Below are 19,620 nucleotides of genomic sequence, written 5' to 3'. Positions count from 1 at the left end.
ATCACCCTCTCCCAAAGTTTCATAGTATGACTCATGAGTTTTATACCACGATAGTTTGTGCAATCTTGTATATCACCCTTATTCTTATATAAAGGCACCAAAGTACTCTTCCTCCACTCATTAGGCATCTTATTTGTTCGCCAAATCAAGTTAAAAAGATTTGTCAACCATTCTAAACCTTTCTCTCCCAAGCATTTCCAAGCCTCGATAGGTATACCATCTGGGCCAACTGCCCTTCTTGATTTCATTTTTTTCAAAGCCTCTGCAATTTCTTTCTTTTGAATCTTGCGCATGAAGTCACGATTTATCTCATGAAAAGGAATGGAGAAGTCTCCAAGATCTTGAGCATGACTATCATTAAATAGCTTATCAAAATAATCTTTCCATCTCTCCTTAATCTCCTCATCTTTGACTAAAACCCTTTGCGTTTCATCTTTGATACATCTAACCATACCCAAATCCTTCGATTTCCTATCTCTCATCTTTGCAAGCCTATAAATATCCTTCTCGCTTTCTTTGGTATCCAACTTGTCATAAACCTCCTTATATACCTTAGCCCTCGCGTTTCGAACAACTTTTTTAGCTTCCTTCTTTGCTATCATATACTTCTCCAAATTCTCATTATCACGACTCTTACTTAGATTTCTATAACATTCTCTTTTAACCTTAATAGCTAATTTGACATCCTCGTTCCACCATGATGTATCCTTACCTAGTGGTGCACCGCCTTTAGACTCACCCAATACCTCCTTAGCTACTTTTCTCATACCACCCGCTATCTTATTCCACATTGATTCTGAATCCTCCTCGAGACACCAATCAACTTCCTTAACTACCTGCTCTACAAATATTCCTTGTTTAGCTCCTTTCAGTGCCCACCACTTAATTCTAGGATCTATCCTATGTCTATCCCTTTTGTGGCATTGTCTAATTCTAAGATCTAAAATTAAGACTCTATGTTGTGTAGCTACACTTTCTCCTGATATAACCTTACAATCGATGCAACAACCCCTATCTCTCTTTCTAAGTAGGAAAAAATCTATCTGACTCGTATTAACCCCACTTTTAAATGTTACTAGGTGAGACTCCCTCTTCCTAAACCAAGTGTTTGCTAAGATCATATCATAGGACAAACAAAAATCTAAAATCCTTTCTCCACTTTCATTTCTTTCTCCTATACCATAGCCTCCATGGATATTCTCAAATCCATCCCTACTAATGCCTACATGTCCATTAAGGTCACCGCCGATGAAAAGCTTTTCTCCATAAGATGTCTCTTGTACTACTCCATCTAAATCTTCCCAAAATTGATGCTTAATGGAATCATCTAAACCTACTTGAGGTGCATAAACACTAATAATATTAATAATATCCGTACCTAATACTAATTTAATAAGTAAAATTCTATCACCCTTCCTACAGACCTCAACTACATTATCTATAAACTGACGACTCATAACAATCCCTACTCCATTCCTATTCCTATTTATTCCTGTATACCAAATCTTATATCCCCAAGGTTCTATCACTTTAGCTTTCTCACCTACCCATTTGGTCTCTTGAAGACATAAAATATCAATCTTTCTCCTACACATAACATCTACTAACTCTACCAACTTACCAGTTAAAGACCCTATGTTCCAAGTGGCTAACCTAATTTTATGGTCTTGGACTAACTTCTTTACCCCCACCCGTCCAACAAAGTGAGGGAACCCTTGCCTATTTGACACCACACCCGGGCGCCGGTGTGACGCGTCGCTTCTGGGCGACGACCTAGCAACCCTTGCACATTTATCACTGCCTCCGGGCCTAGAGAGTACAGCGCGTCGCTCAGTAGGGAACGCCCCAACGAAATTCTCATATTGGTTCATTTTCATAGGATATGACAGTTTTTTATGCTGGCTGTCACAGGCCTACCGCAACCCTCCTCCTTTATCCGGGCTTGGGACCGGCAGTGTATAACTACACAGGCGGAGTTATTTCGTGTGCTCATATATTTTGAAAATATCTCCTTTTAAATTTGGTGAAATCGTTTGTTGTCCAAATATAAAATTCGTGTTTTTCGAACTACTCATCGCATATAATAGTAATTTATGTTTTTAAAAAATTACCTTCAATTATGTGAGATTTATAGTTCTTATATAAATATTTCATGATTGACCTATAAGTTAACTTTTAAAAATTATATATATGATTTCTTGCTAAAATAATGATCTTTGCTTAAAATTTTTTAACTCTCATATGAACCCTAATTTGATTCGAGTTCCCCTGTTGATTATGGATTTTAGTGCATTTTTGAAAAATTTGATATAATCATTATATGAGAATCTCTCACATCTAAAATCTTTGTTGAATCCTAAAGTAGTTCTTGTTAATGATGACTTATAAGAACTCCTAAAAAGTTTTTCAATGTTTCTTTTTTGAAAAATTATCTATGATAAACCATTAGGAAAGATTGTTTTAAAAGGAATTTCCCACATAGAGTGCATAGTTCATCTATTACATCCTTTTTGGTATAAATGATTTCATTTTTCATCCTTATAAACTTGTTGGTTTGTATTTTTCATAAGGTTTCGAAACCTCTTAATAATATCTTTAAAGATGCCTACATTGGCCATAATATGGTTTTCTTTGTCCTCAATTGCACTTATCAAGCATGTAATTGCATAATTAAAATTTGAGAATTTCAAGCATTGCTCTTTTTATAAAGTGCATACTTGCTCACTTTTGTGTATTTTTGTATTTTATGCACATTTCTTTTGTGAAAAATATAATAAATTTAGATATTGAGTTCTTGTTAAATCATTGTAAGTGCTTATAGCACTTTGTATGTGTCCGCATATCTCATCACAATCAAAGAATATTTTAAAATTGTTGTATGGGATTTAATTCCAAATCTATAAATTTTCAAGTGTTTTTTGAATATTCTTTCCTTGAGTATTGTGTTAAACCCTTCTTTCTGAACCATTACGGTTCTTATGATTTCTTTGATTAAAAGCTTGATTGTCTTGATGAATTCTTTATGTTGTTGTGTTTGTTGCTTAATAAGTCTTTTTTGGTACAAGACTTCTTTTGAAGATTAAGCATAATTCGTGTTTATGCAAAATTGTTTTGATGGATTATATTGAACCTTTGATTCAATTTGTTAATCGGTCCTCTTGGTAAAAACTTTTATTTGGAAAATGATTCCTTATGTGGTTACTGCCCTTTTGTGGCACTTATATTTGTCCATCACATGTTATTTAATGCATCATTTATTTGGCCTTATTTTTTGTTATATTAGAGATGTTTGTCGAGGTGAGTTATGGGCACCTCGTGTTGTATCATTTTAGATTGTCCACCTTCCATATTATAGATGGTTGTTGAGGTGAGTTATGGGCACCTTGGGACTCTAAAATGATTTGTTATTTGATCTCTAATTATGAGTGTGTCACTCATTTTTTCTCTTGTGGCCATTGATATTATGGATGCCTCTATGTAAATGTGATGGACATATGGTGTTTGAAACCTTAAATGTTTTAAGGTATATTTAAAATCAAGGTGTTTTGGGATTATAACCCAACCTTTTATTTGTTTAAGAATCTTATGAGTGCACTTGCACATTTGTGATTCCGTATGTTGTGCTTGTTGTGCACCTGTGTTCTTGTGTTTTTTCACAAGTGTTCTTGGTGTGTGTATGTTCACACATTTGTTCTCAAGAATATTATTTTATCGATTGTAGTATCTTGTTGAAGATACTTTTTACATGCATTTATTCCAAAATGTTATTGTTATGAGTATTCTTTTTTAAAAGGAATATTGTTTCATTCGAGGTTTTATTTATATGTTGTCATTACAAGCTTTATTGCCTCAAAAGTCCTTTCCTTTTATGCCCATTATCTAAGTGTCATCATATGTAGACAAGAATTTTATTACACTTTCGTGTGTTTTTAGCCCTTTGTTGGCTTTTGCTCTCTTGGTCTAGTAGCTGAACACACTTGTCTTGAGTGATCTTATATGTAGACAAGACACGCTGATTCACACAATCGTGTGTGATCTTAGTCCATGTTGGCGTTTGTGTTCTTGTTCTAGTCGCTTAGATGTATGCCCATGGTTGGCTTATTTCACTCATTTCAAGTGTCATCTTATGTAGACAAGAGATGTATTATGTTTTAGCCCATGGTTGACTTATTACTCTTGTTCTAGTAGCTGAACATACTTGGTTTTAAGTGTATTTTTACGTAGACAAGAGATACTTTTTAGTCCATGTTGGCATGTATTCTCTTGCTCTTGTCGTAGATGCACTTATTTCAAGTATTATTATATGTAGACAAGAGGTTCGTTTACACACCTTTGTGTGTGTCTTTTGCCTTTAATGGTTTTATATTCTTGATCTAGTAGCTTATATATTTGATTTATGGGTTTTGGAGGACTAATGAGGAAGTTGTTTGTAATGAATAAACTATTATTGAAATTTGCAAAATTCCATTCATGACTTGTGTTCTTCAAGTAAATCATCTTTTTGATATGCATATCAAGTTGATTTCTTAGCATTTAATCTATATATTAAGTGCTTATGGTTTTTGCCACCCTTATATGTAAAATGTTTTTTTTATTAAGTGTGACTTTCATAAATGTTTTTAAAAACCTTGTGAACTCTTGGGTTTATTTTGCCTAAAGTATGCTTGGAGACTTCGTTTCTCTTTTTTGAAACTTCACTACATGTTTGAAGCATGTTTTAGTTTTTTGAGTATCAATTCATATTATGATTCGTATATGCATATGCTCTTTATGGCTTTTTTTGGGCTCTCATTCAATAAAGCATATGTATGTTATGCCTCTTCGTAGGCTTCTTGTGGTATCCCTTAGTGGATCATTTTGTTATTCCCCATTATGGGGTTATATTTGTCCAATGGTGGACCTTATGAATGCATTATGCATTCTTGCAATTTTTGCATAATTTGCTTCCGCTCATTTTGTTTTAACATAATGTATGATTTAGAAACTTTGGTTTTCTAAATTTTTCGTTTCATACTAAAGTAACTATCATATGATGCATAAATTTTGCACCTTGTTAGGAATGTTCCTTTTTGAGTAAAGTGCAAAGATATTGTTTACTTGTTCTTTGTTGTTTTCTTTTCTCAGGACCTTGGAGATAGGACAAAGGGAAGTACCCTGGATGGTTCGGGAAATGGGTTCATCATTTGAAGACAATTGGAGGAAGGCTATTTCAAGTTTCATTGCATCTTTGTCGAAGCCTCTTGGAGTCGCCGAAGCCTCGTGGAGTTTTGCCCTTTTTTCAATCTTTTCGTTTCCCTGCAAAGCTTGAGGGGGGGTGTTAAAATGTACCCATCAATTGTTGTAATTAGACATATTTTATATATATAAAAGATGATACATATACATATATGGTATATATGTATATGTATCCTCCTATTTATATATATATAAAATATATATTTTCCTTTTGTTTAGCCGTAGGGGTATTTTAGTCTTTTCCTCTGTTTTACGCACATTCACTTTATGAATGTGATTGTAATTTATTTTATTTTTATTTTTCTTTTATTTTTTATTTCTTTTTTCTCAAGTACCAAAAGGTACCTTGAGGGGCCCACTCAAATAGACGTTGGGCCCCTTCCAACGGTCACATTTGTGACCGTTGGAAGGGCTCCAACGTCTATGAGTGGAGCCCCTCCAAGGCTCCTTTTTGTTGTTATAAATAGGGGCTCTCCCCTTTGTATTTCTTACTTCTTGAGGGAGCTTATGCTCCATTGTAATGGGGTTTTTACCCCTTCTCCATTATTCTTCAATGATATGCAACTTATGACTTTATGTCATATTTTTCCCTTTTTATGGGTTTTATGTGTTAGCACATTATGTTCTTATGTTGTTTCCCTTTAATGGGTATATTTGCACTTCACGTGCATAGATATGGGTTCATTATTGAACCCAATGTATTTCAAGTCACTTTCTAACATTTTGCACCAAAGATTTGGTCATCCATGTTTATCCAAGCTTCAATTCTTTCCAAACATGAAAAAAATTTGTAATCTTGAAACTTTTAAATGTGAAAAATGTATTCTTAGAAAAATGAAAAAATTAGCTTTTCATGAAAGAACCTTTGTCTCTACTCGACCACTTGAATTAATACATTTTGATGTTTGGGGTCCTCCACCAATTGTGTCAAAAGGTAGTTTTTTGTATTATGTAATGTTTTCATTTTTTTAAATATTTCACAATATGGTCAAAAACCAATTTAGAAATGATATTTCAATATTTCGTACTGATTCAGAGGGAGAATTCTTGTCGACTGAATTTAAGAAATATTTGAACTTATATGGGATTTCACATCAAAAATCGTGTCTCTATACTCCTCAACAAAACGGGTTAGCGGAAAGAAAGCACAGGCACATTATAGAAACATCTACAACTCTTCTCTTCACACATCAAGTTCCTAAAGTCTTTTGGGCCGAAGCTATTTTAACTGCAGTTTATCTTATTAATAGAATGCCCTCATCATGAATAAATAATATCTCTCCCACTGAAAAACTTTATAAACAAATTCCAGATTATTCTAGACTAAGGGTATTTGGGTGCAAATGTTTTGTTTTTACAGATGGAATGAAATTCTCGTGAGTAGATCTATGATCAAAAAGGGATTTGTGATTGTTCCAGAAGAACAAGAAATAAAGCAAAAGATACGGTAGAACTAGGACAATTAGTGTATGGGGTCTACTCAATGCTAGATGCAAGGGCGGATAATATGTCGATATGAATATTATGAACTGTCCCATAATAAAAGCGATTGTTTTTACAGATAAGAATGATAAATTTTCTTCCCGTGCTATTCCTTATGCATTTTTAGGATATGCTAGTCATCAAAAGGGCTACAGGTGTTTCGATCCTAAAAACAACAAATTATATGTTTCAAGGAATGTGTCTTTTCTAGAAAATGAAAGCTTTTTTGAAAATATAAAGTCTATTGAAATAGGTGAGTATTCCTTCTTGTTGGATTTAGTTCCAAAGAATAGTGAAAGAGAAATTAATCTGGATGATCAGACGGAGATGATTGATTCTGATCCAATTAACGACAGTTAGGATTATATTCAATACTCTAGGCGAGGAAACTTAGAAAGACAATGTGCCCTAGACAAATACACAAGGGAACAAGAAGTTTCTTCTAGAAAATCCACTAGGATCTCGAAAGTTCCCAAAAAGTTTGTATCTTACGAGTCTTTTTCACCAAAACATCAAGCCTTTATTGCCCTAATTCATTCCTATGTAGAACCCCCCACTTATGATATAGCCAAGGATCAACCAGAATGGGTTGAAGCTATGAAAGTCGAATTAAAAGCCTTAGAAAAGGCAAACACTTGGACCATCCAAGATCATCCTCCAAACAACAAGAAACTTATTGGTTGTGGTTGGGTATATAAGGTGAAAACTAAGAGTAATGGCACTCTTGAAAGATTCAAGGCCAAATTAGTGGCAAAGGGTTATTCCCAAGAATATGGAATAGATTACGAAGAAATCATTGCCCCGGTAGCTAGAATGACTGTTGTTAGAATCCTAATAGCTCTAGCATCGATAAAAGGGTGGCATATTTTCCAAACGGATGTTAAAAATGCTTTTCTAAATGAAAATTTAGTTGAAGAAGTATACATGGATCCACCACCAGGTTTGAATGTTCCCAAAAGGAAAACTCTTTGCCTAAACAAGGCTTTGTATGGTCTCAAACAAGCTCTAAAAGCTTGGTATGACAAGTTTAGTAAGGTTATGCTTGATTTTGGTTTTCGTTTTTGTTTTACTGACACAACTCTGTTTGTTAAGAATTCTAATGCAGGTATTATCATCCTTCTACTCTATGTTGACGACATGATCATCACCGAAAGTGATAAACAGGGAGTTTATGATATTAAAAACTTTCTCAAAACACACTTTGAAGTGAGTCTCACCTAGTAACATTTAAAAGTGAGGTTAATACGAGTCAGATAGATTTTTTCCTACTTAGAAAGAGAGATAGGGGTTGTTGCATCGATTGTAAGGTTATACCTGGAGAAAGTGTAGCTACACAACATAGAGTCTTAATTTTAGATCTTAGAATTAGACAATGTCGCAAAAGGGATAGATCCTAGAATTAAGTGGTGGGCACTGAAAGGAGCTAAACAAGGAATGTTTGTAGAGCGGGTAGTCAAGGAAGTTGATTGGTGTCTCGAGGAGGATTCAGAATCTATGTGGAATAAGATAGCAGGTGGCATGAGAAAGGTGGCTAAGGAGGTATTGGGTGAGTCTAAAGGCGATGCACCGCTAGGTAAGGATACATCGTGGTGGAACGAGGATATCAAATTAGCTATTAAGGTTAAAAGAGAGTGTTATAGAAATCTAAGTAAAAGTCGTGATAATGAGAATTTGGAGAAGTATATGATAGCAAAGAAGGAAGCTAAAAAAGTAGTTTGGAACGTGAGGGATAAGGTATATAAGAAGGTTTATGACAAGTTGGATACCAAAGAGGGCGAGAAGGATATTTATAGGCTTGCAAAGATGAGAGATAGGAAATCGAGGGATCTGGGTATGGTTAGATGTATCAAAGATGAAACGCAAAGGGTTTTAGTCAAAGATGAGGAGATTAAGGAGAGATGGAAAGATTATTTTGATAAGCTATTTAATGATAGTCATGCTCAAGATCTTGGAGACTTCTCCATTCCTTTTCATGAGATAAATCGTGATTTCATGCGCAAGATTCAAAAGAAAGAAATTGCAGAGGCTTTGAAGAAAATGAAATCAAGAAGGGCAGTTGGCCCAGATGGTATACCTATCGAGGCTTGGAAATGCTTGGGAGAGAAAGGTTTAGAATGGTTGACAAATCTTTTTAACTTGATTTGGCGAACAAATAAGATGCCTAATGAGTGGAGGAAGAGTACTTTGGTGCCTTTATATAAGAATAAGGGTGATATACAAGATTGCACAAACTATCGTGGTATAAAACTCATGAGTCATACTATGAAACTTTGGGAGAGGGTGATTGAGTCTAGGTTGAGGAAGGTTGTCATGATATCGGAGAATCAATTTGGTTTTATGCCTGGAAGATCAACTATGGAAGCTATACATCTTCTTAGACAACTTATTGAAAGATATAGAGAGAGGAACAAAGATTTGCATATGGTTTTTATTGATTTGGAGAAGGCATACGATAGAGTACCTAGGGACGTTCTCTGGTGGACAATGATGAAGAAAGGTGTTTCTCTCAAGTACATTAGTATAATTAAGGATATGTATGAAGGAGTAGTAACCAATGTCCGCACTTGTGGAGGGGTGACAACCAATTTTCCTATGACGGTTGGGTTACATCAAGGATCTGCTTTAAGCCCTTTCCTATTTTCTATAGTGATGGATTAGCTTACGAGATCAATTCAAGAAAATGTGCCTTGGTGTATGTTGTTTGCAGATGATATTGTTTTGATTGATGAGTCTAGAGTTGGGGTTAATGCTAAGTTAGAATTATGGAGACAGACATTGGAAGCAAGAGGTTTTAAGTTGAGTAAGAGTAAGACAGAATACATGGAATGTCGATTTAGTAAGCAACGAAGTAGTGATAGGAGTGTAGTGAAGCTTGGTGAGCAAGAAATACCGATGGATGATTCTTTCAAATATTTGGGATCTATCATTCAAAAGTATGGAGAAATTGATGGAGATGTAAATTATAGGATAAAGGTTAGGTGGATGAAATGGAAGAGTGCAACTGGAGTGTTGTGCGATCGTTGAATGCCATTGCGGTTGAAGGGAAAGTTTTATAGGACGACTATTAGGCCTGTTTTACTATATAGTACGAAATGTTGGGCTGCCAAGAGACATCATATTCAAAAAATGAGTGTAGTTGAGATGCGTATGCTGAGATGGATGTGTGGAAATACAATAAAAGATAAGATTCGGGACGAGGAGATACATAAGAAGGTACGCGTTGCACCCATTGAAAATAAGATGAGAGAATCATTTACGGTGGTTTGGACATATTCGACGAAGGCCTAATGATGCTCCAGTTAGAAGGATGGAGAAATGGGAAAATATATTATTTAAAAGAGGTCGGGGTAGGCCTAGGAAGACATGGATGGAGGTGATAGGAAAGGATATGAATGCTTTGAACCTCACCGAGGACATGGCATTGGATAGAAATGAATGAGAAGAAGGATTCATGTGGAAGACCCAGAATGATTTTCTTTGTTGGTTCATATCGCCGACCCAAATCGTTTTGGGATGAAGGCGTAGTTGTTGTTGTTGTTGTACACTTTGAAATGAGTGATTTGGGTTTCTTGAAATACGTTCTTGGTATAGAAGTTGCATACTCACCTATGGGATACTTGCTAACTCAATCTAAGTTTGCATTGGATATTGTTGTCAGGTCAGGTATTTCAGATGAAAGACACATTGATACTCCTGAAATTGTGAATGTCAAGATGAAGATTGATGATGGAGAACCACTTGATAATCCAACTTCATATAGATAACTTGTCGGGGCTCTATCGTATCTGTCCATCACAAGACCTGACATTGCACGTGTTGTTCATACAGCTAATCAATTTCAGCATGCCCCAACTTCTGTTCATATGGGCGCAGTCTTTCGCATTATTAGATACATTAAAAAATTTATTTCTCGAGGTTTATTTTTATTTGCTTCTTCTAATTTAAAATTGCTTGCTTATATTGATGTAGATTGGGGTGGTGATCCAAATGACCGCCACTCAACTACAGGTTTTTGTGTCTGCTTGGGAGAATCCTTGGTGTCATGGCGATGCAAGAAGCAACAAAAGGTCTCTCTCTCATCAACAGAAGCTGAATATAGGGCAATGGCCACAACCACTATGGAATTAGTCTGGCTTCGACGTCTCGTTTCTGATATGTGAGTTGAAAGTTCAAAAGCATCAAATCTGTGTTGTGACAACAAGAGTTCTATCTACATTGCAAGCAATCAGATATTTCACGAGCGCATCAAGCATATAGAAATGGACTGTCATTATGTTCGGAAAAAAAATTTGTGTGGCGCCATCAATCTTCCCTATGTTGCTTCAGAATATCAGTTGACCGATTTCTTCACCAAGCCTCTCGCTGCTCCTAGATTTCACTTTTTCTTAGGCAAACTTTCGGTTATCCAACCGTAAGTTAGAGGGGGTGTGTTAAAATATGTAATTTCATATCTCATATGTAATCTCATAGGCAGCTCATGCGTCTCATATGTAATCTCATAGATATCTCATGTAATCCCTCGTAATATTTTTCTTTTTTTCCAATTAGTTTTTAGTTTGATTAGTTCTACTTAAAACCCAACTAGAACTAACTTAAATCCCCATTTTAGGACCCTCATAGGCTTCACCTTTTTGACTAGTCAAAAAGGCCTTTTTGACCAAGTCAAAAAGGTGCAGCTCCAAGGGAGCCGTTGGACTCCTAACAGCTCTAATAGAGCCGTTGGGAGTCCAACGACTCCCTTGAGGCTCCTCTCATTCTCTCTATAAATATGGGGTTATTCCCCTTGTACAGATTATTCTCTTGAGTGTGGGATTTTATCCAAAGTTTAATAAAAGTTTATTTTTCTATTTTTGTTGTGAATACCCTCTTTCGGGTATGGTGTATGTTTTGTGTTGATGCTCTCTTTGTGAACCTTTGCGGTTCTTGTAATCTCATTGTGAAAACTTGTTGAGAGGTATTTTTTGTGGATTGCATTTTCTTACACATAGGGCCAATGAAATGATTCAGCACATGGAAAAGTGTTGGCGAGCGGTCTTTGGGCATTAGGCAGTATGGCGTATGGCGTGTCGCGGGTTTGCGAAAAATTCAAGGATATTAATGCAAAGAATGGCAGGATCAACCACAACTGACATTGATAGGAGCCAAGAACTAAAAGTGAAGAATGGCACCAGCAGATGTGCATGGAGTTCAAGCATGTATAAGGAATAGAAAACAAGCCAAGAAAAACGGAAATAAGAAAAGGACTAAGTAACATGAGGAAAAGCCAAAAGACAGAAATGTTTACCAAGACAGACAACTATAACCCTTCTGCTAATACTGCTTAAAGGTATAAAAGGATGCAAAAGTTACACTTACAATTTTTCCAAGCCGAGGTTCCAGTATACTGGCTATCAGTTCTGAGCTAACGTGTAACTGAGCTGCAAGCTCTGCCAATGCAATCTGACTGCACTCCTGGAGCCTTTCATTGATTTCTTCAGCTACAGTATCCCAATATGATTCTGATATTATCTCCCCCTGTATAAGCATGAGTTCTTCACTATTTGCAATGATTTCCTGAGCTTGCCTTTCGACATGGTACAAATCCACACCAATGATGTCTGAAAGCTCGATCAGAGAAATGCGTCTCAATTTTTTAATTTCAGACTCCATCTCTAACTTCAGTTGGTCCTGGTACACAATTCAAAGAGAGCTCATAAAGCCATCTATCTTGTGACATCAATACACGAACGAGGCATATACACAAGAAAAACCACACACAGATCCAGGTTATAGGTGCAAAAGCATATCTGAAAGTATGCAGGCTTAGCTTTTCCTAAGAAGAATCCACAAGAAAAGGAAAAAAAGGTATTGCACTTTTCATTGATTTGTCCAGCTGGACGACATGGGAAAGGAAGTAGAAAATAGAAAAACAAGGACCCCTTGAAAGGTCTCACTTTCCATCTTCAAAAGAGAAACAAAACAAAACAAAAGCCCTAATTTTGAAGCTGACAAAGGCAGTCACAGGCACTTATTGAGATTGAGATCACATATAAGAATATGAAAGTGCAAGATGAACTTAACAGGATTTCATGCTATACAATTAACCAAAGAGAGCTCAATGCCACAAGCATACACATAATTGCAAAATAATGAGGTCATATGACAATTTCAATGACATCACGGATCATCAGTATTACACTCCCAGGATTATGGCATTTTATATGCCTGTTCACATAATTAAGTTTGTAAATTTATTAAAAAAAAAAGTATGAAGCATATGCGGATTAAGTATCAAACATAATCAAGACTTCACCAGTAACATTGAGCACTAACAACAACAACTACGCCTTCATCCCAAAACAATTGGGGTCGGCGATATGAACCAAAAAAGAAAATCATTTTGGGTCTTCCACATGAATCCTTCTCCTCCAATCATTTCTATCCAATGCCATGTCCTCGGTGAGGTTCAAAGCATCCATATCCTTTTCTATTATAGAAAAATGCTTTCAACAGTTAAATTAGAAAAGGAATTCAAACATATCATGGAGTGTGAGATAGATCATTATTTCTTCAAAGCAAAATAGTAAGAAAGACCATGTTCAACCATTTCTTGAAAACGTGTTCAATGCAGCAGGCAAATTGAAACCGAACATTGTACAAGCAGTCAAAGAAAAAGAAAAAGAAAAAAAGATACCAAATGGCAATAGTGACAGAAGTGCTCTATTACTGAGTGAGAATTACAAAAAAACATGTCATAAAACTCACAAAAACTTTGATCTGAGGAAGGGCACTTGGTGCTATATTTTCTAAAACTTCATTTGTCGGATATTAAGCAGTTCACTGATAGATGACCAAGCAACAATGAGCAAAACAATTCTCATCACTTAGAACTTGCTAACTCTACTACTATGGAGGATATTTTTGTTCCGTCCCTTCCATGGGAGCAGGTCCACAAACTAGTAAGAGATTCCCCGACTAAAGAGTGAACAACGCTTTTCCGATCTTCCAAAATTTGGGATCCAAAACCGAGTTGAACTTGTTTCCTCACACCCGTATGTCAATTCGACTTAGTAGAATTGTCGTCTTTGCTGCAATCAACATCTTAAGTCATGTCCTGTTTGTCTCTTTTTTTATGAAAGCACCTTTTGGCCAATAGGTTTACCGCGAAATTTCACCATGTAGTTCAGAATGTAATTGCATCTTAACTTGTTAGAAGAGAAGATGGCCGATGGCTAGCATGGGCATGCCTATAAAAGCGATGGGTACTCATGTGATAATAATTCTGGCTCTAAAAGACCAAAGCATGTAGCGATTTCCATCAGCCAGAAATCAATCAAGGGAAACAACCATTACAAACAATTTACACCATTGATGTCGATTGATTCTACGAAATAGAATTCAATGCTTTCTAGATAGATAATCCGTCTCCAAGAAAACACTGCGCTGAATGCGTAGGCCACGCCCCCCCCCCCCCCCCCTATCCACCAAATAATTTCTCCACCTTAAATTCTGAAAGCAGCACGAAAGCCCTCTCATACAGAATCGCATAAAAAGACAATGTTTGCAGATTACACACAAAAGCATCACGAATTCCGCCAAGAGAACACAAACTCTAAAATCCCAAACCCTCGAATTCTTTTTGTAAGCCGACGTAATTCGAGAGGAACCCGCCGAGTTCGGCATTGTACGCAACAGATGCGATAAAAAAAACGACGATAGCAAACATCACGGGCAGGAAGAAAATACCCTAAAAACGCGACCGTAAAGATAACTGAACGAGCAAAGAGGGGAGTACCAGAGTGATGTATTCCTTTCCGGATGAGGTGTGGAGGAGGTCGAAGTCGATGATGCGGAGCTCCTGGAGCTTGGTGACCAGCTCCACCACGTTCCTCTCCGACAGCCTCGCGCTCGACTTCGCCTGCTGCGCCGCCTCGAACTGCCTCTGCAACTCCAACAATTCGTGATCCATCCCTCGCTCCCCTTTCTGATCTCTCAGAACGACGATCGCCTGGTCCTTCTTCGTGCAGACGATCGAGATCGCCACAAGTTGGTACTCTCGTGCGTTCGACCGAAACGCATCGAGACACGACGGTTGGATTTCTTTTCTTCTCGCAGTCGTAGACTTTCTCCCGCGTTATTTTGGAAACTGCGGGGATAGGCGGATTATTTCGTTTTGTTTATAAATATCGCGATGTTTTGAAAACACCCCCTATATTTTTTACTTGGACGATGATAGCCTCTGGTTGGAAAAATTCACGAGTGCGTTTGCCATGTGGCCTAGTTGGGATTACAACGGGTCGGGTTTGGTTCGGTCCCAGGTAGAATCAGACTTAAACCAGATTTTCGGGTATGGTATCGGGTCGATACTGACAACATTTGGTTTTCCAGTTGTTAGATCCTAATTTCATGTAATCCAAACGCATCCTTGTAACTTTTTCTACTCAAAAGCTAACTAAGGTAATTGGTGTTTAGACATTTTGAGGAGACAGGAGAAAACCATATCGCCTTGGCTAAGATGCAATATAATACCAAAGAAATGTAAAAGTTCGCACTGAATTTGGATAATCAAGCTATGGGTCTGCATGATTGAATTTGGAAGGATAACCCGAGATTATGGTTTCCTTCTTATAAGGATTTGTGGTTATTTGATTCACATAATTGGAGCTCGTTTTGTGGACAGTCTTGACCCGGCCGTTGATGGGTCAGGCCTCATCAAGCTCGACCCGTGGACCAACAGGATAATGCTTAGGTCAAAGTTCAGGCTAGGCCCGGGTCTAATACAAAGCTTATAGCCCACCCGTTGGACGTTTGGTTAAACACAGTGCGATCAACGATACTATGCACAAAATACTCCTTTAGCAGCGGTCATGACCGCCGCTATTTTTTTAGCAAAATCATAAATATATGTGCGTCGAGAGAGAGACAGTAACGCGTAAGTGTTTATATCTTCTAGACCATCCCATATTCCTTTTAGAAAATAAATTTGCTTGTGTTTTTACTTAATCTAAACCCGGAAATGTGGTCTTTATGCTTTATTTTGTAGAAAACATAGATTTGTTTAAACCTTTTTCATGTTTACAAGCGTTTTAGCTCAACAAAAAAAAATCAACATTTTGTATTCACCAAAAACTTTATTAACTAAAAATCAATATTTTTTGTTAAATTGATTTGATCCAATGTAGGGTTCTTAGTGACTAAGTAATGATAAAAACATCTATACGTTTGAATTGAGGGAAAAGTATTTTTTTTTAAAGGTGTCTAAGACGGTTTAAACGATAAAAGGTCTGAATATATAAAATATGAAAAAACATTTGGTAATGGCGACATTACATACATACGCCTCTTTTTTATTTCATTTTTCTAGTAGTTTTCATGCAACTAATCTTACATATGTGATCGGTATGTTTTGCTTAGTGGGAGTCAGCGGTTGAAACTTGCGATTATGAGTCTATGACACACAGATGGGGTTTTATAAGACTTTAAAAATCAATGGCCTACAATGTGTGATACTTTCTTAGGTCATAAAACCATGCTTTTTGTCAGAAAAACATGATTCAAAGTCTGGTTCCCACTATTTGAACATGATGAATCCATCTAGCAAGTTGCATTGGATCAAAACAAGTCATGCTAAGGAGATCCAGAGGCGTTCATACAAAATGTCATACTACCAAATGTTATCTTATATATAGAGAGAGAGAGTCACTAGAATATGAGAACTAGAAATATGGGCATTTTCAGCACTTTTTATGCAAATCCAACTATGTGGATGGGATTGGCATGGTGAATTTGTTAAGAATCAACCATTGGATCATGTATTTTTTATGAAAATTGTGACTTTTAAGTGCTTGAATATTTATGAAGATTATGAGACATTGATTTTAAAGCCTTAAAAAATCTTGTTTATGCATTCAAGTGCAGGTTCTTATAAAACCAAATATGTATAGATCAGGTTCATACAGTAAGATTCAAGAGAAAAGAACAAAAATCCTTGAAAATCATGGTTGACACATTAGTTCTCATATCATAGTGAATATATATATATATATATATATATATATATATATATATATATATATATATATATATGAATATGGGAACTAGAGTGTGAACAAGGCATTTCTGATTTTTTTTTTTTTTGCAAATCTGACCTTGGAAATGCATTAAACTTGGTCCATTAATTTGCTAGGAATTGATTGTTGGATTATGTTTTTTTTGTGAAAAAAACATGATTTTGAATGATTGAATATTTGTGACAACTATGAGTCATAGATTTTCAAGCTTTAAGAAATCTTGTTTATTCATCACAATCAAATGATTCAACAGTCGTTCCTCTTAAAACCTAGCATATAGATCACATCCCTATGAACAAATTTTAAAAACAAAATCCCATAAAAATCTCAGCTTATAGTCTAGTTCTCATATTCTAGTGGCCCATACATAAACACCCTTGGGCTGGCGCGAGCTGACCCAAGTGTTTATTAAATTGATTTTATGGAAAATGATCACACTGTATGGGTAATTTGACACATTTTGCTTAAAGACCTTATAAACTTTTTATATTCTTTTTCATGACCAAAATCGTAAATATTTGTATTTAAAAAACCTTTTTACCCTTTGCACATATAAACTTCTCTTATATATGCAATTTTTTTCCCAAATATGTGACTATTTTTTTGCGGAACAATCGTTGTTCTCATATTTAGATCTTTCCAATCAAATATCAAAAACATGAGTTTTTATAGTTATTAAAAATCTGAGACATGCCTATAACTTTCGTGTTTTTAGTTAGAATCGAAAATATAGTGCCTAATATTTTTGGATAATTTATTTATGCAATCATTCAATAAGTTGTGATCCTTTGCATTTGGATTGACGTTTGATATTGATGAATATTGGATCATTATTGAAATTGGATCTTAGAATGGTTGAATTTGGGTTTGGATGGACATAATGGTCAATTTTTAGAATAGTAATGGCGTCCCTTCTCTATTTATTTTCATCTGATCCCCCCAACTACGTCTTCTCTCTCTTTTATCCTCACCTGCACGCTACTCTCTCTGTCTTCACTTCTTCTCCTTTTCATTTAGGAGGTGTATCAAACGGTGTAGTAGTATGAGATGATGATTTGGCATTTTTGGTAGATTTGAGGTGTTGTTTGGATAATGCTTGAGCAATAACCTAGTGGTCCTTGGATTGAAGTAGATTGTTCATTATTTTTGTGCGATTAAGAGGTATGGTCCAATACTCCCATGTTTTGCTTGCTAGTATGCAACATGAATGTAGGAAAGTGTGTATGGTATAGAAAACAATGATTTATTGCTTGATTCTAGCATGACTATGAAAAAAGATGAATTCCTATATAGTTGAAATTTTAGCATGTTAAACTATGTTTAGATGATTTTGATCTTTGAGAATATGGCATATTTCGAATGAGTTCTTGCTTAGATTTTTGAGTGCTAGCATGTTTGGTTTTTTAGTATGTTTGGAGTTGATTTTAAATGTCCTATATATAGTAACATGCGACTATGTTGATTTGGTTGAATGATATTTAAATCCATCAGAGATCGTATAAAGGTCTTAGGAAATTGTATTGGGTCGATTCAAGACACCCCTAGCAATGTTGGGAAAGAATTTTGGATGTTTGACGTGCTTAGAATATTGTGTTTTCAATGTTCCGGAGGTGGAAAACCTATTGTAGTGTTGTGAGGAGTTGACTCCAACATTCAATAATTGATGTTTTGTTCAAGTTGGCCTCGAGGGTCGACTTTTGAAGAACAAGACTTGACTCTTCTATGTTGAGGGTCAACTCTTGCATAATAGAAGTTGACTCCTCTAGGTTGAGGGTCAACTCTTACGGAACAAGTGTTGACTCCTCTGTGTTGAGAGTCGACTCTTGCAGAATTGAACCTATGATTGTTTTTGGGAGATGTTTTGGGTATTGACCGAGTGCTGAAATTGTATGTTAGGATTGGCTTAGGGTCAGTGCCAAAATGGTATGTTTGAATATAGTAATTTTGGCCTATAGTCGGTGCCATAATGGTATGTAAAGAAAATGTTGATTTTGCAACTATGTGCAAAATATTTAAATAATTGAGGTCTTGGTTTGAAACCCGTGTTTTGAAAAAGGTCTTCCACTATGTTTGCCTTTGAAAAATAAAATAAAATAAATTTAAGAAAAAAAAATGAGCATTACAAAAAACCGCTCTAGGGACTTCGTTTATGAGTTCCAAAACTGAAATAGAAACATGCTTTGCACCCTATAAGGTTACACATTTTTCGTTTGTTCTATGTTATTTTCTGACCACCTGCACCGAAAATTCAAAAAAAAAAAAATGAAAGATACATATTAGGATGTTAGCTTTCCACTGCCACCAAGATCTGATGAGTGGTTAGGGAGAAACATCATATGAAAGATAGATTGTTTCTCATAAACATGCAAACAACGAATATAGGAGAGAATGAGAAAGTTCACATAAAATATAAGTGGAGTTGAGGAAGTTTGCATAAAATATATGCGTACTTCCTCAAGTTGTCTTATATTTTATGCATAATTGAGGAAGTCCACATATATTTTATGTGGACTTGAGGAAGTCCGCATAAAATTTGTATGGATTTCCTCAAGTTCGCATGAAATATATGTGAATTTTCTCATTTTGTTCATGTTTAACAAGAAGTTCACATATAATTTTATGCAAACTTCATGAAGTTCTAAAAAAAAAACCATGCAAACCTCATTTTAAGTGAGAGTATGCAACACCCGAAGAGCAGAGCAATATATCACACGAATTTCATCATTTCATGCATGCGAAGGGTAAAAGGAACATCTCAACGCTGACTATTTATGGTTTTGGACATGAGAAGAATATCACAAAGTATGAGGTTTTTAGAAAAAACAAGTCATTTTTAGCTTACAATACGATCATT

General features: G+C 35.9%; 1 protein-coding gene across 3 annotated transcripts in view; it reads right to left on the bottom strand.

Moving 5' to 3' along the window:
• Positions 1-14,790, bottom strand: part of LOC149823436 (E3 UFM1-protein ligase 1 homolog) — a 131,871-nt gene extending 117,081 nt beyond the window's left edge. For all 3 annotated transcript variants that reach the window (XM_090018835.1, XM_090018837.1, XM_090018836.1), the window contains exons 1-2: positions 14,492-14,790; positions 12,073-12,384 (exon numbers count right to left, since the gene is read on the bottom strand). In XM_090018835.1, the coding sequence (XP_089874961.1) occupies positions 12,073-12,384; positions 14,492-14,665 (486 nt within the window). In that variant the 5' untranslated portion in view covers positions 14,666-14,790. The remainder of the gene's footprint in view (positions 1-12,072; positions 12,385-14,491) is intronic.
• Between the last annotated feature and the right edge of the window lie 4,830 nt (positions 14,791-19,620).

This window comes from Nuphar pumila, chromosome 10 (genome assembly GCF_984573655.1).
Source record: "Nuphar pumila chromosome 10, dmNupPumi1.hap1.1, whole genome shotgun sequence".
NCBI lineage: Eukaryota > Viridiplantae > Streptophyta > Magnoliopsida > Nymphaeales > Nymphaeaceae > Nuphar > Nuphar pumila.
The sequence above is the reverse complement of the archived record's forward strand: the minus strand, read 5'-3'. Positions and strand labels throughout refer to the sequence as shown.